This window comes from Peromyscus maniculatus, chromosome 2 (assembly GCF_049852395.1).
Source record: "Peromyscus maniculatus bairdii isolate BWxNUB_F1_BW_parent chromosome 2, HU_Pman_BW_mat_3.1, whole genome shotgun sequence".
Classification (NCBI taxonomy): Eukaryota; Metazoa; Chordata; class Mammalia; order Rodentia; family Cricetidae; genus Peromyscus; species Peromyscus maniculatus.
In genome coordinates, this window is record NC_134853.1 from 169737765 (window position 1) to 169750477 (window position 12713).

The 12713-nt window shown below is 52.3% G+C and overlaps 1 protein-coding gene across 2 annotated transcripts in view; it reads left to right on the forward strand.

Moving 5' to 3' along the window:
* Nphp4 (nephrocystin 4) overlaps nucleotides 1–12713 on the forward strand; it is a 92780-nt gene that overhangs the window by 3721 nt on the left and 76346 nt on the right. For both annotated transcript variants that reach the window (XM_076565767.1, XM_076565766.1), the window contains exons 2-3: nucleotides 2942–3122; nucleotides 8157–8309. In XM_076565767.1, coding sequence (XP_076421882.1) covers nucleotides 2979–3122; nucleotides 8157–8309 — 297 coding nt within the window. In that variant the 5' untranslated portion in view covers nucleotides 2942–2978. The remainder of the gene's footprint in view (nucleotides 1–2941; nucleotides 3123–8156; nucleotides 8310–12713) is intronic.

Consider the following 12713-nt stretch of genomic DNA (forward strand, 5'->3'; position numbering starts at 1 on the left):
TGGAAATCTGACTCAGGGAGGGGCAGGAGCTTCCAGGGATCCTTGTTGGCTTGTGTCATTCACCCCAGTGGATATGAGGGCACCGCTTTCTATCTGCTGTCTTCAGCGCCCCCTCCCCCCCTTGGTTCTGTTAGTCTGCCTGGGCCTGCTTCTGCACTAGGATTTCCCTGTGGTAGCTGAGTGTCTCCTGGGATTCTGGGCTGGGTAGTCTTGGGCAGCTTTAGGCTGGGCAGGAGTGCCAGTCCAGACTGCGTCTCCCAGGGGAAACTTTGCTTGTGGCTCTGTGTGGGGCATCACCGGTTTCCCTTTGAACAACTACTGCGGGCTCGGGGCAGCCCTCCTCGTGCATGGAATTGGGTCCTTTTACAAAGAACAGGGAAAGCAGGGCATCCTGGTGGCTGCCACATCCGCATGGAGGCAGAGTCACATGGGTGGCTTTGGACCACTGAGGGGTGCCTGGTTTGTAGGTGTGTTCCAGGGGAGGCTAGGATGTAGCCTGAGGTGTGTGTGTGTGGGGGGGGGTCAGGTTGACACTCTTATCCTTCACTTCCCTCATGCACCCCTGAGCATGAGGGGTGACCCCTTAGAATGGCCCTTCATTTTTTACCTTTAGAAGAAGTTCATGAGGATCCAGACAGACTTTAGTGTATGTGATTTCTGTCTGTCCGTGTTCACTGTATGAGAAGTCAGAACCCAGAAGCATTAAGAAACACTAGTTAATTTTAAAATGGCAGCAATAAACCTGATTATATGATCACACACAAAAACTTTGAAATTGCTGGGAAGAAGGGTGGCTTTGGGCTTGTGCCAATGTTTTCCTTGGCTTACTAGGAGACAGTTTGTTCTGGGCGTTTGTGCCTCCTTCATCTGCTGTCTTGGTTGAAGCCTTCATAGGAAATCCAACCCTGCTGGGTAAGAGGAGGGTCCCGTGGTGGGTGTTGCTCTTGGATGCTTCCCTTCCTCCCTAGCAGTAGTTGTTTGTTTTGAGACAGGGTCTCTTTATATTAGCTCTGGCTAGCCTGGACTAACTGTAGACCAGGCAGGTCTTGAACTTTCGTTGACTCTCCTGCCGCCTCCCAGTTATTGGTGTTACAGGTGCATGTCACCATGCCTGGCACGGTGCATTGTGCGCAATAGGCAAGCACTGTGTGGACAGTTTCTCACATACTGTTTTACGTGGAGGCCCTGCCCACCAACCGGCTTCTTACACACTAGCTCTTGCCTCAGGATCTTTCATTCTCACAGGGTTTCGAACTGTTGTGGTCACTGGCTATTGGTCACTTGGAATGTGCTAGCACTCTGAGTTTCATAGATCTTCCACATATTTACACATATATGAAGCGTGAACCTAATTAGTCTTATCACAAAAAACCAGGAGTCAGCTATTGGAGTAATAACCTGAAAAATCAGAGAAGCAGAGGAGCAGCCACCAGTGACTTCTTACCTCGCTGGATCCTCCGACCGAAAGGGACGAGATCCTGTCTCCACTCGCCTTATTACTTCCTGCCTCTGCCTCCTGAGTGTTGGGATTAAAGGCGTGAGCCACCACTGCCCAACTTCCATGGTTAACTGCTGGCTAGCTCTGCCCTCTGATCTCCAGGCAAGCTTTATTTGTCAGAACACACACACACACAAAATCACTCATATACATACATACTCCCTGAGGATGGCATCCATCTCGTCCCTGTCCTGCTCACAGGGCAGGTCTTGAAGTATGAGGCAGTCAGGTTGGCAGTGGAGGATACAGATGTTTCTAACTCAGTTTTTTGTTTGAAAACTCCTTAGTCTTACTAATTTTCCTTGAAGCGACGGGTTCACTTTGTTCGTGTTTGAGGAAGTGTCTGCCGAAGCTGAGGCTGTCTAGCAGCCATCTCTCCATTGAAGTGGTGTTAATGGAAAAGCAGGCTGGGCAGGCAGCAGCCGCAGCAGGCTTTCCCCTGGGATGCCCAGCGGCCTGTGGCTTGCAGCGGACGTGGAACGTGCTTTACTCTGTGTTTTTCATCACCGTCTTGCTGCGTGTGCCCAGCAGTCCAGATGTAGTGAAATTAATAGCTTCCCTGCCTCTGCCAAGGACCTTTCTCTTTCTGGTGAAGCTGGTGTTTCCACTGTTGTGGTGACAAACGTGGCAGGGGGCCACAGAGCTTTCAGGGCTGCCCACCGTGGCCTGTGCCCCGCCAGTGCAGATGTCACCAGGGTGGAACCACCAAGAGCAGTGGAGGTGTTAGGGCCGGCCGCTCTTAGAGGCCGCACCCACTGCTCTCCTCACACTTGACATTGCGGTGCCTAGAACTGGCCTCTTAGCACCATCTGTCCCGCGAAGAGACAGCACGGGATGGTGGTGACCCTGTCTGGGTCACAAGCTTGGGTGACACCTGATGGGTGAGATCCTAAGAAGTTGGCAATGCTGGCTGGGCAACAAGAGACCTTGCCAAACAGCCCAGCCCTTCTGGGTGAGTGGCCTTAGGGTCCTAGTGATAACATCAGGACTGACTGGCCCTGCCTCCTGCTCCTTCTGTCCTTCGTTTCTATGCGTGTCTCAAGGTAGCTGCTCCCAAGTTGCCTTTGGCAATGTCTGTTCCCAGGCCTGTATTTCCCTCTGTGCAGAACCAGCAGAGACTGAGATTGGCAGCTCACTGCCTCCCATTAGCTCACACTCCCTGAATGTTTTAGGGCTAGGGCTTCTGCCACTCACTGTGGCCAGTGCTTAACCTATATATCTGTTCAAAGTAGCCCTGCGTGCCTCCTTCTTAAACCAGCCACTGAGCCCAGGCTAACTGTCTGATTGGCATATTTCCTTGGCGGCATTGGTTCAGGTCAGCAATGCAGCTGCATTGGGGTTTGTGGGACTGGGCTGCCACGTGTGGGGTTCTGGCGGCGGAGGCTCCTCCGGGAGAGTCAGGTGAGCACTGGGCTGATCACTGTTGCCTTCATTTTACTACAGATGGTGCAGGGAGTCCTGGAGGCCCCAGTGAGGTTGGATGGGCAGCATGGATGACTGGCACAGAGCCTTCACCCAAAACGCACTCGTCCCTCCCCACCCACAGAGAGCTCGCCAGCTTGGGAAGGAGTCCACAGCATTCCAGTGTGTCCTGAAGTGGCTTGATGGGCCACTAATTAAGCAGGTAATGAGATTTTCCGTTGATTGTCAACTGCTGTTGTCTGAGATGAGGCTTCAAATTAACATTGATTTTCACTTATCTCCCCGGGTCGCACCACTGTGCCTGTAACCTTGGACTTGGCAGTACAAAACATGGCATTCGGCCACTCGGTTAGTACCTGGGGCCTTGGGTCAGCATTTCTACCCACAGTGCCACAGTGCAGACTCACAGGTAGTCTTTCTGGGTGGTTTCTGAGCCAAGGTATAGGAAGATGCCTTGTGTGTGGCCCTGTGTGCTCCTCCTTCAGTTTACATTTGGGAGACTGCTGCTCTGGGCAGCAGCTTTGCCAAGACTGTGGAAGCCTTGTGTGTTGGATGCCACCAGCCAGGTGAACCCGAAGGCCTGTGCCGACATCTCTGCACTCGTGTGCTCTTTTCAGCGTCCATGGGGCCTGTGTGAGCTACAGTGGCCGTGCAGCCGATCAAAGGGCATTCACGTGGTCTGTGTCCTTCTGGAACACTTGGCCTGCCTGTGGGGAAGGAGCCAGCCCTGCTGGGGAAGGTGCAGTGTTTCTTTGCTTGGGAAGCCTGTTGTCTGCACTGCTGTGATAGGATCGACACTTTTAACTGCTAGTTGTCAGCAGTTAGAGATCCAAGCCCTCTGGTGGGTGCCTCCTGTGTTTGCTACGGCGTCAGGTACCAAGGTGTTTGCTGTGCCCCGGCGGTGCCTCTTAGCATGCTGTTCATGCTGATTTACTCACTCTCAGCCCTGTGGGGGGCTCCAGTATCACTCTCATTTCACAGAAGCTGAGCAGAACCTGCGTGAGGGAAGCCAGCTGCTTGGAGCTACTTATTTCCCATTGGCCCTGGACTGCTCCCTATCAGGGCCGGCCCTGGACTGATCCCTGCCGGAGCTGGCTCTGGACATCCTATCTGAGAATTGACAGCCTTCTCTTTCCCAGAAGTTTCTTGAAGGAAAGCACCCCCCACCCTTGGTTTGAGAAAAGTAATTTTACAGAATTTGAAATTTGCAAGAAACACAAAAACAGCGAATTATCAACAATGTCCTATCTTAGATACCACCAGGATCGTCTGACATCTGTCTAACACTTCATAAGGTCTAAACAATACAATAAATATACCTGTATGTATTTTCATTTTATATATGTATGTCTGTATGAGTTTATGTGCACCATTTGTGTGCAGGTGCCTGTGGAGGCCAGCAGAGGGCATCAGATCCCCTGGAACTGGAGTTATGGGCATTTGGGAGCCACCTGGTATGAGTGCTGGGCCTCTGTAAGAGCACTAAGTGCTCTTAACCACTGAGCCATCTCTCTGGCTCCTGTTATTGTTATTATTATTATTACTATTGTTATTGTTATTGTGATTATTATTTTGGTTTTTCAAAGTGGGGTTTCTCTGTGTAGCCTTGGCTGTCCTGGAACTCACTCTGTAGACTAGGCTGGCCTCAAACTCACAGAGATCTACCTGCCTGTGCCTCCTGAGTTCTGGGATTAAAGGTGTGTGCCACCACTGCCTGGCTGGCTCCTATTATTATTATTATTATTATTATTATTATTATTATTATTATGACAAGGTCTCATTGTGTAGCCCAGAATGGCCTCAAACTCCTGATCCCTTGCCTCAGCTTCTTGAGTTGAGACATAGGTACATGCTACCACATCTGGCTCCTTTTCCTCCTTTAAATGTAAATGGTTTTATATGTAATATATAAAATATATATAAGCTGTACCTTGTTTTAAAAATGATTTTAGAAACAACATGTCTTAGAGATTGTTCATGTTACATGAGGATTTTTTTTCCTTTTCTTTTGTGACAGAGTCTCACTATGTAGCCCCAGCTGTCCTGTTTCTCTGTGGACCAACCTGGCCTTGAACAGAGAGAGATCTGCCTGCCTTTGCCTCAGCCTCCCAAGTACTGGGATTAAAGACGTGTACCACCATGCCCTGTTCTCATTCTTTTTTGAGACAAGGCCTTACTGTGTCGCTCAGGCTGGCCTCAGACTTAAGATCCTCCTGCTTTAACCTCTTGAGTATTTAATTTGAGGGATTACAGGCTTAAGCCACCATGCCTGACTATATTTACATTATTTTTAATGTATGTATGTATATATATATATATATAATAATTCTTGTGAATGGAGTTCCTGATTCAAAGTCAGGTCAAAAGTTAACATTTAAGGTCCCATTATGTATTGTTTACAGCATAGTGTATTTAGACGTAAAGAACAGGTAAGTTGGGAGTCAGTGGGAGAAGGTAAAGCCATGTCTACATAGGGCAGCTGTGCCCATGCTAGTGAGTGTCTGAGAGTTGAGGGTGCAGGGAGGTGCCGGAGGTAAGGGACACAGATGGTGACCAGCCACTCCCAGGCTGGAAGGCCACTGCAGGTGATACCCAGGCCTCTGTGTTGTGCCACAGTGAAGACCTGGACACCAAAAAGACATGGGCAGAGGAGGGAGAGAAAGGTGTGGGCTCCAAGACCCTCCTGCAGCGCATTGTGCGTTTGAATGTTGACCCCTGGTGTGCAGCATCTGGGAAAATCATAGGGAGTGTGTTTCCTGACTCCTGTGGTTTTAAACTGTAAACCCTTTGCAGTAAACCTAGAAAATCCTCAAGTAGCTGAAAATTAGCACAATATAAATAACCTATGGGTCAAAGAAGAACTCACAGGGAGGTTAGAAAATATCTCAGACTGAGCAATGGTGGACAGGAATGTGTGCGGGCAGTAGCTGATGGCGCCCACCATGGACCAGAACAGTGTTGCACAACTCTGTTAGAAAAGAAAGTCGTGCAACAAGTGCTTCCTCCTTAGGAATTTCGGGAAAAACACACAAGGAGGAATGGGAAATGTCTGAGTAGAACTGAGCACCTGCATGTGTCAGGCCTGGTGGGATCCTGAGGATGGAGTGGGGAGCTGGGACCGGAGTCCTGGACAGACTCCAGGAGATGCAAGGCAGGGTCGAGGAGGCAGGGTGGTTGTGGTCAGCAGAGGCCTGCAATGTGGGGGCAGTGGCTGGGCAGATGTGGAGAGGGTGGAGGCAAGAGCTGGAGGGAAGGGTCAGTGAGGAGGCTGCAGGCAGAGGACTGTGATGCTGCCTCACCCCGCCATGCTCACCCCTACAGGTAACACCACTCTCCCATTTGCTCTACACAGGAAGTGTCCCGTTATCCACTAGTTAGTCACTAGGGCTGTGGCGTTCACAGCTGGATCTGGGGAAGGCTGGGTCTGCTAAAGTAGCCAATCTCTCTCCTTCCTGCTTCTTCACAAGCCATGTCCTGCCTCTGGACACCTCTATGTGGCCCATCCATTAGCACAGATCCTGAGTTGTCCTCTCCTCTCCAGCCACCTTGTGACTTGCCCCTTGCCCTTCCTGCATGGATGGAAGCTGTGACCTCTGACCACCCTTTCCCAACTGCTGTCCGGTCCCTGATCCCCTTACTGTGGCACTTCTTCAGGTCCTGAATCACACCGCCTTTTCTGCTGGGAGTGGGTGGGTGCATTTTCTGTGGCTGCTCCTTCCGTCGGGGCACAAGCACAGCCTCTCCCAGGGCTCCATGAGGCTGCCAGGGTTGCTCCTGTGCACCCCGCCTCCTGCTCAGCCTGCTGCAGCTCCACAGGCTCCACGGTGCAGACCGTGCCTAGGATTTTGCTGAGTTCAGGAGATGATGATGACCACTGAAAAGGCTTCTTAAACAGCTGCTCTCGGTGGTCACACCTGGACATGGAGGTCCATGCTGGACCCTAGGGAGGGTCACAGTCACAGGGAAGGCCTGGTCAGGCTGAGCAGCTGAGGACTGGCCAGCTTGTAGTCCCTGTGGTATAGGGACTGTCCAGTTTTCTCGGTCTTGGTCCTGGGATGCGGAGGTTCTGTGTGAGGGCTGAGGAGAGCATTCAGGGGTGGCCAGTAGGTTTGCCTGTCAGAAATGCTCTCAGAGGCAAGGCAGTGGCCATCTCTGAGAATTGGCCTGTGTGGGAGGTCATGGGGCATCTCTTGTCAGGGATTCTCCAGATGCCAGAGGTTGAGAGACACATAAGATGAGAAAATACAGTGATTTAGGGAGAAATCGAGCACCTCAGTCCCTGAGAATCCCGCCCTCTTGCCCCAGGGCCTGGTGTTGGGCTGCGCCCTCTGCTGGCTCCCTGTCCCCAGGTCCCCAGTCCAATGGTCTCTTAGTTCTCTGCCCAGACGCTGTCTTCCCGGAGCCCCTTCCCTGACGGAAACGCTTAGGCGTTTTCTTCCTTTGTTCCTCTTGTGTCGTTGGTGCCTAGAACCGCAGCTGGCAGAGAAGACGCAGCAGGTGGGAAGGGAAGGTTTGTTGAATGAATGAACGAGAGAAAAGCAGAGGGGACTGTCACCCAAGAACTGCAGTTGAAGGCAGTAACAGAGGAACTGGAGGTTAAAACAGAAACAGTGGGTAGCAGGCTGTGGGAAAGGCTCCGTTTCTTCTGGGCTCGTAGACATGATTTCTCACACATCAGAGCTCTGCTTTTCTTGTACTAACATCCCAGAATAATTCTGACAGGTTCATTAATCCCCACTTCTATCAGGATGGACTTAATTAGCATGGCTGTGCAAAATGAAGACCCCAATGGCTTAAGCCAGAGGAGGTTTATTACGCATCATAACAGACGCGTCACAGACTCAGCCCCGGTGTGGTTTGATCCAGAGTCTCACGGTGACAGCCTGGACCATATCCTTCAGCTCTAGATCCCATCTACTAATAGAATAGCGGCCAGCAGCCCTAGGTCTGTGTCTGGCTGACATGACTTGGCCTCTGGTGTCCTAATGCATTTGGAAGTGTCTTAAGTTTATGCCAACCTAGGGCATTTCAGGGTTCTGATTTGCCAGAGCAGGCTGAGCATCATGATTTATAACTCCACCAAGACCAGTTGCTGTAGAGAGAGGCCATGGCCAAAAGGAAATTGAGCTGCTGGTAGCTGAATATGGGGTAGGTGCTGATGGCCCAGAGCCCTCCAGAGGGTTCCCGTAGTGGCTATGGGGTGGTTCTTCAGGACTCCTTTTCTGGTGTCTCCTAGGGAATCCTAGACATGTTGTCGGAGCTTGAATGCCATCTGCGAGTGTCTCTCTTCGATGTCACCTACAAACACTTCTTTGGAAGGACATGGAAAACCATGGTGAAGTCCACCAATCAGCTGTCCAGGCAGCCGCCCAGGATCATCTTCAATGAGGTGGGTTCTGTTGACCGTGGGTAGGGACTGCTTTATGGTAGGGTACAGGGGTGCTGGGTCTGTCCTGTGCAGCCCAGACAGTGAGGCCTCGGCACACGCATCTTGGACCCTTACGCACGGCCTGGAGCAGCAGGTCCGCTGTTGCAAAGCTTGTCCCAGTGGTGGGACACTGTTTCCAAATCTCTTATGTCCAGCCAGGTTGATGTGCTTACGATGGGGTGCAGGGATGTGGAGGTCCCACCGCCTTCAGGGAGCCTCTGGGGTCTCGGAACAGTGAAGTTACTGATCCCAACTGATGGAGTGTTCGCTTTCATCGCCATGACAGAGATACCTGGGAACGATGGTATAAGGATTCATTTTGGAATTTTCAGTTCAGCGACCTGCTGATTCTGGTCCTGTGGTGAGGCCGAGCATCATGGCAGGGATGTCTGGCAACACCTGTCTTCTCATGGTGAAGGAAGTGGAGAGAATGCCTATCCGCATGGGCTTACTCTCCCTGTCTTTTTCCATCTGGACTTTCAGTCCTAGTGTAGAGCATCACCTACATTCTGAGTGGGCCATCTCCCCGTGGTTCAGTGTTTCTCAATCTGCTTAATGCTGTGACCCTTTAATATAGTTCCCCATGTTGTGGTGACCCCTAAAATAAAATTATTTCCGTTGCTGTTTTATAACTGTTAGGAATTGTAATGTAAACATCTGTGTTTTCCAGTGGTCTTAGGTGACCCCTGTGAAAAGGCCATTTGACCCTCCCCCCACCACAGGGGTCACAACTCACAGCTTGAGAAACGCTGCTTGTAGTTCATCCTTTGTCCAGAGGTGTGTTTTTGCCAGTCTAAATGCTTCTCACTTTACTCAGGATGACAGTCAAGAGCAACCATCACAGATGGTGAAGCCCAGACTGAATGACTTGCCCACATGGAGGGTGGCAGAGCATGAACTCAGATGGGTGCTTCTGTCCTCAGACTTGGCAGTAGGCATGGCACCAGTGGGGTCCATGTTCCCCAGGGAGCCTCTTGGCTGCCTTCAGCTCAGGCTACCTCTCAGGTAGAGAGGAGAGAACGCCTCCATCCCACTGGAGTGGCACAAAGAGCAGTAACATAGGCCGTGAGCTGTGAAATGTTCTCGGAAGAGGCAGAAGGATTGGGATGTGCTTCAGGCAGGGCCGTGGAGGAGGGCCCCTGAGAGGCCAGGACGAGAAAGAAACGGGCACCAGGACGAGCAGGGAGGAGGATGCGCCCAGCAAGGCAGGGCAGAGTGTGAGAGCGAGGGGAGCTGGGGCTGGTGTGGTGGTGGTGAGTCGGGTGGACAGCGGTGTCCTGTGGGCCTTCCCAGTGACGCTTGAAGAGTTGAAGAGGCCATAGGGGCCTTTCCCTGCTGTTCCATACTTGGCCTTCAGGGGGCAGTGAGGAGCCCAGGTTTGACTTTGCAGGTGATGGCTTCTGATGACTCTGAGCTGTTCCCTCCTCAGCAGGTGAACTGAGGCCGAGGGAGCGGTACTGTGACGGTGGAAGGGACGGACCGTGGCAGTTCTGAGTTGTTGCTCGGGTCACTGTGGCTCCTTTTCTGCCGTGGCTGCTTTCGCCAAAGCTGGTGCTGAGCCTCAGGCTGGCTGTGAACTTGCTGCTCTCTGACCTTGGCCGTCATCCAGCCGTGTGGTTCTGTGAGGCTTGGCATGGCTCCTTCTGAGGCTTCCCAGACTACACATGGGTAGTTGAGGGAGATAATGGCCCCAGAGGTCAGAAGACTAAACAAAGCCTTGGCAAAATCTATGTCATGGGAACTGAAGTGTGTCTGACGCGATGTTATCAGGTGGCTTATGCAAATGTCTTGGAAAGGTCTGCCAGGCCAGTGTGCTGGTGACAGGAGTCCATGTTGTCAATCTTGTACATGGCTCTGTGTGGCTCCATGAGGGCCGTCTCAGCACAGGCAGGGGCTGGCCTTGTGCCTTTGACACAGGTCTGTCCTCTGTCTCATGACAGCCATGGGGGATGGCGCAGCCGCTTCTGCCTTTGGCGGCAGCCCTGGAGGATGGACGGGCTCTCTTGATGTTCTCTCTCCTGCGTGCAGAGGCCCATGAAAACCTTGTGTTGTGACACGTCTCTGTGAATGGTGACGGCAGCCGTGATAACGTGCCTTCTCTGGGGAGGGTTCCCGAGGGTCAGGCGTGAAAGAAGCACGCCCCTTCATCTCGTCTTTGTCCTCCTCTTGTGGAGGGCAGCGGTCGCGAGTCCTCATTTTAAAGGGGAGAAGGCAGGTGCATGGAGAGTGGAGCCTCCACCTTGGCCACCAGGACGCACAGCCCTTGGTTGGAGGTGTTGGAGGTGCGTCTGTGCTCTCGGTCAGCAGCCTTCTAGAAGCCAGCACAGAGACACCCTCCCCCCTCTCCCTCCGTGTCCCCTGGTTTAGCTCTGCATATTCAGAGATGGGTTGGATCAGCTCCACTGCACATGTTCCGCTCCCCGTTGGTGATCCTGACTCGGAAGCATGGGATCTAGGTTGCCGGGTTGGAAGCAGGGCCTTTCAAGATCTCCAATCCTGGGAGTCACAGATGGGTGGCCCTTGTAGAATACCCGGCGGCTGTGAGAGACAGTTCTCTGACGCTGCTTATGTCCTTGTCTTGGGTTTGACCTTGTGTTACTCTGGGTTTCAGATGTCCCAGAAGCCCAGATACCCTTAGATTTCACTGCCCCCTGCTGGCCAGCTATCCTGAGGCCTGACACAGACCTCTGTCCAGGTAATCCAAGATTCAGGCTTATTCCTAGGCTTGGTGACCCATGCTGGTGGGGGCCACATCAACTCAGCCTGTGTAGTAGAATATTATTTTAAGGTGTGTTACTTTTGTTTATGTTGCATTTATTTAAATCTGTGAAGCTGCGTTACTTTGCCTGTCTATAACATCCAATGGTCTAATAAAGAGCTGAAAGGCCAATAGCAAGGCAGGAGAGAGGATAGGTGGGGCTGGCAGGCAGAGAGGGTATATAGAAGGAGGAATCTGGGAGAAGGGAGAGAAGGAGCCAGAGAAGGAGGAGAACACCAGGGTCCAGCCACCCAGCTACACAGCAAGCCACAGAGTAAGAGTAAGATTTACAGAAGTAAGAGAACAAGAAAAGCCCAGAGGCAAAAGGTAGATGGGATAATTTAAAGTTAAGGAAATGCCAAGTTAGGGCTGGGCATTCATAAGTAAGAATAAGCATCCATGTGTGATTTATTTGGGAGCTGGGTGGTGGGTCCCCAAAAGAGCAAAAACAACCAACAACAAGGCAGCTCGGCTTGGGCAGTAGTGTTGATTTGCCTTTGGTTGAGGCTGTGTGTTGGGAGTCAGTGGAATGGAAAGTGTGTAGGTTTAGCATGTGGTGGCCGGACACTGAGGGTCCTGAGGGTAATGCCTGAGCTTGCTTGCTCTGGTTTCTCCCTGCTCGTTGCTATGCTCACTGCAAGCAGCAGAGGCCAGTGGTGGCCCAGTGATGAAGCCCGCCCGACCTTTTATGCCAACTTCCTCCTGTCTCCTGAATACGAAAGAGGAGATTGTGTTCAGTTAAGTAAAGGGACGCTCCCTCTGCTCTGTGTGGTGTGTGCCTGCACCTGTGTTGTACAAGGTTGACATGCTCTCAGGGGGTACTTAGTGTGTGCTATGGTTGCGGTCACTGGCTGTCTGGTTGCCCCGGCCACATGCCTGTAGAGACAGATGGCTGAGATGCTGCTTGACTTTCTGAGGTGACACAGATGTGTGAGGTCCTTTCCCTTAAGCAGTGGCTCAGGCAGATCTGCTGTGAGGTTAAGGAGCCACCAGTGCCAAGGGGCTGTGCTCGGGGCTTCTGGGGCTGCGGGGTCTATGTGTGGCTACTCGATTGTCTGGGCTGCTCTGATGTATTGAGCTGGCTCCATACATGTGTGTGTGTGACTGGCATGTGGTGGAGGCGGTGGGGGTGGGTGGGAGATGCTGTCTCAGAACTGCAGTCAGCTCTACTCTCAGAAAAGACTTGGAACACCAGAGTAGTGAGGATGGAGTCCTGACGGCTCTCACTCCTCAGAGCCGTGCGGGGAAAGGATGCAGACAGGAAGGTCCTGACACCTCCTGGACCCCTGCTTCGCCAGACCGATCCAGATCGTACACTTGACTCTCTCGGTCTTGCTGCCGCTCACGGGTAGCTAGCGAGGGACGGCGGCGTGCCCAGAGGGCAACCCCTGCTCAGCTGTGGCTGTGTTCCTGCAGGAGGAGGGCAGCCTCCCCCGCCACGAGGTCAGAAGTACTCACTCCTGGGATCAGCCTAGTGGGGCCTGACAGAAGCAGAGTCTTTGGCTGTTGCCAAGGTTGGGTTTTCACTGTATGGGGAGTGACTCGCCAGTCCCTGGCGACCAGGGAGGGCCTGAGGTTGGTTGCTTCTGTTCTCCAGTGTCTCTTAC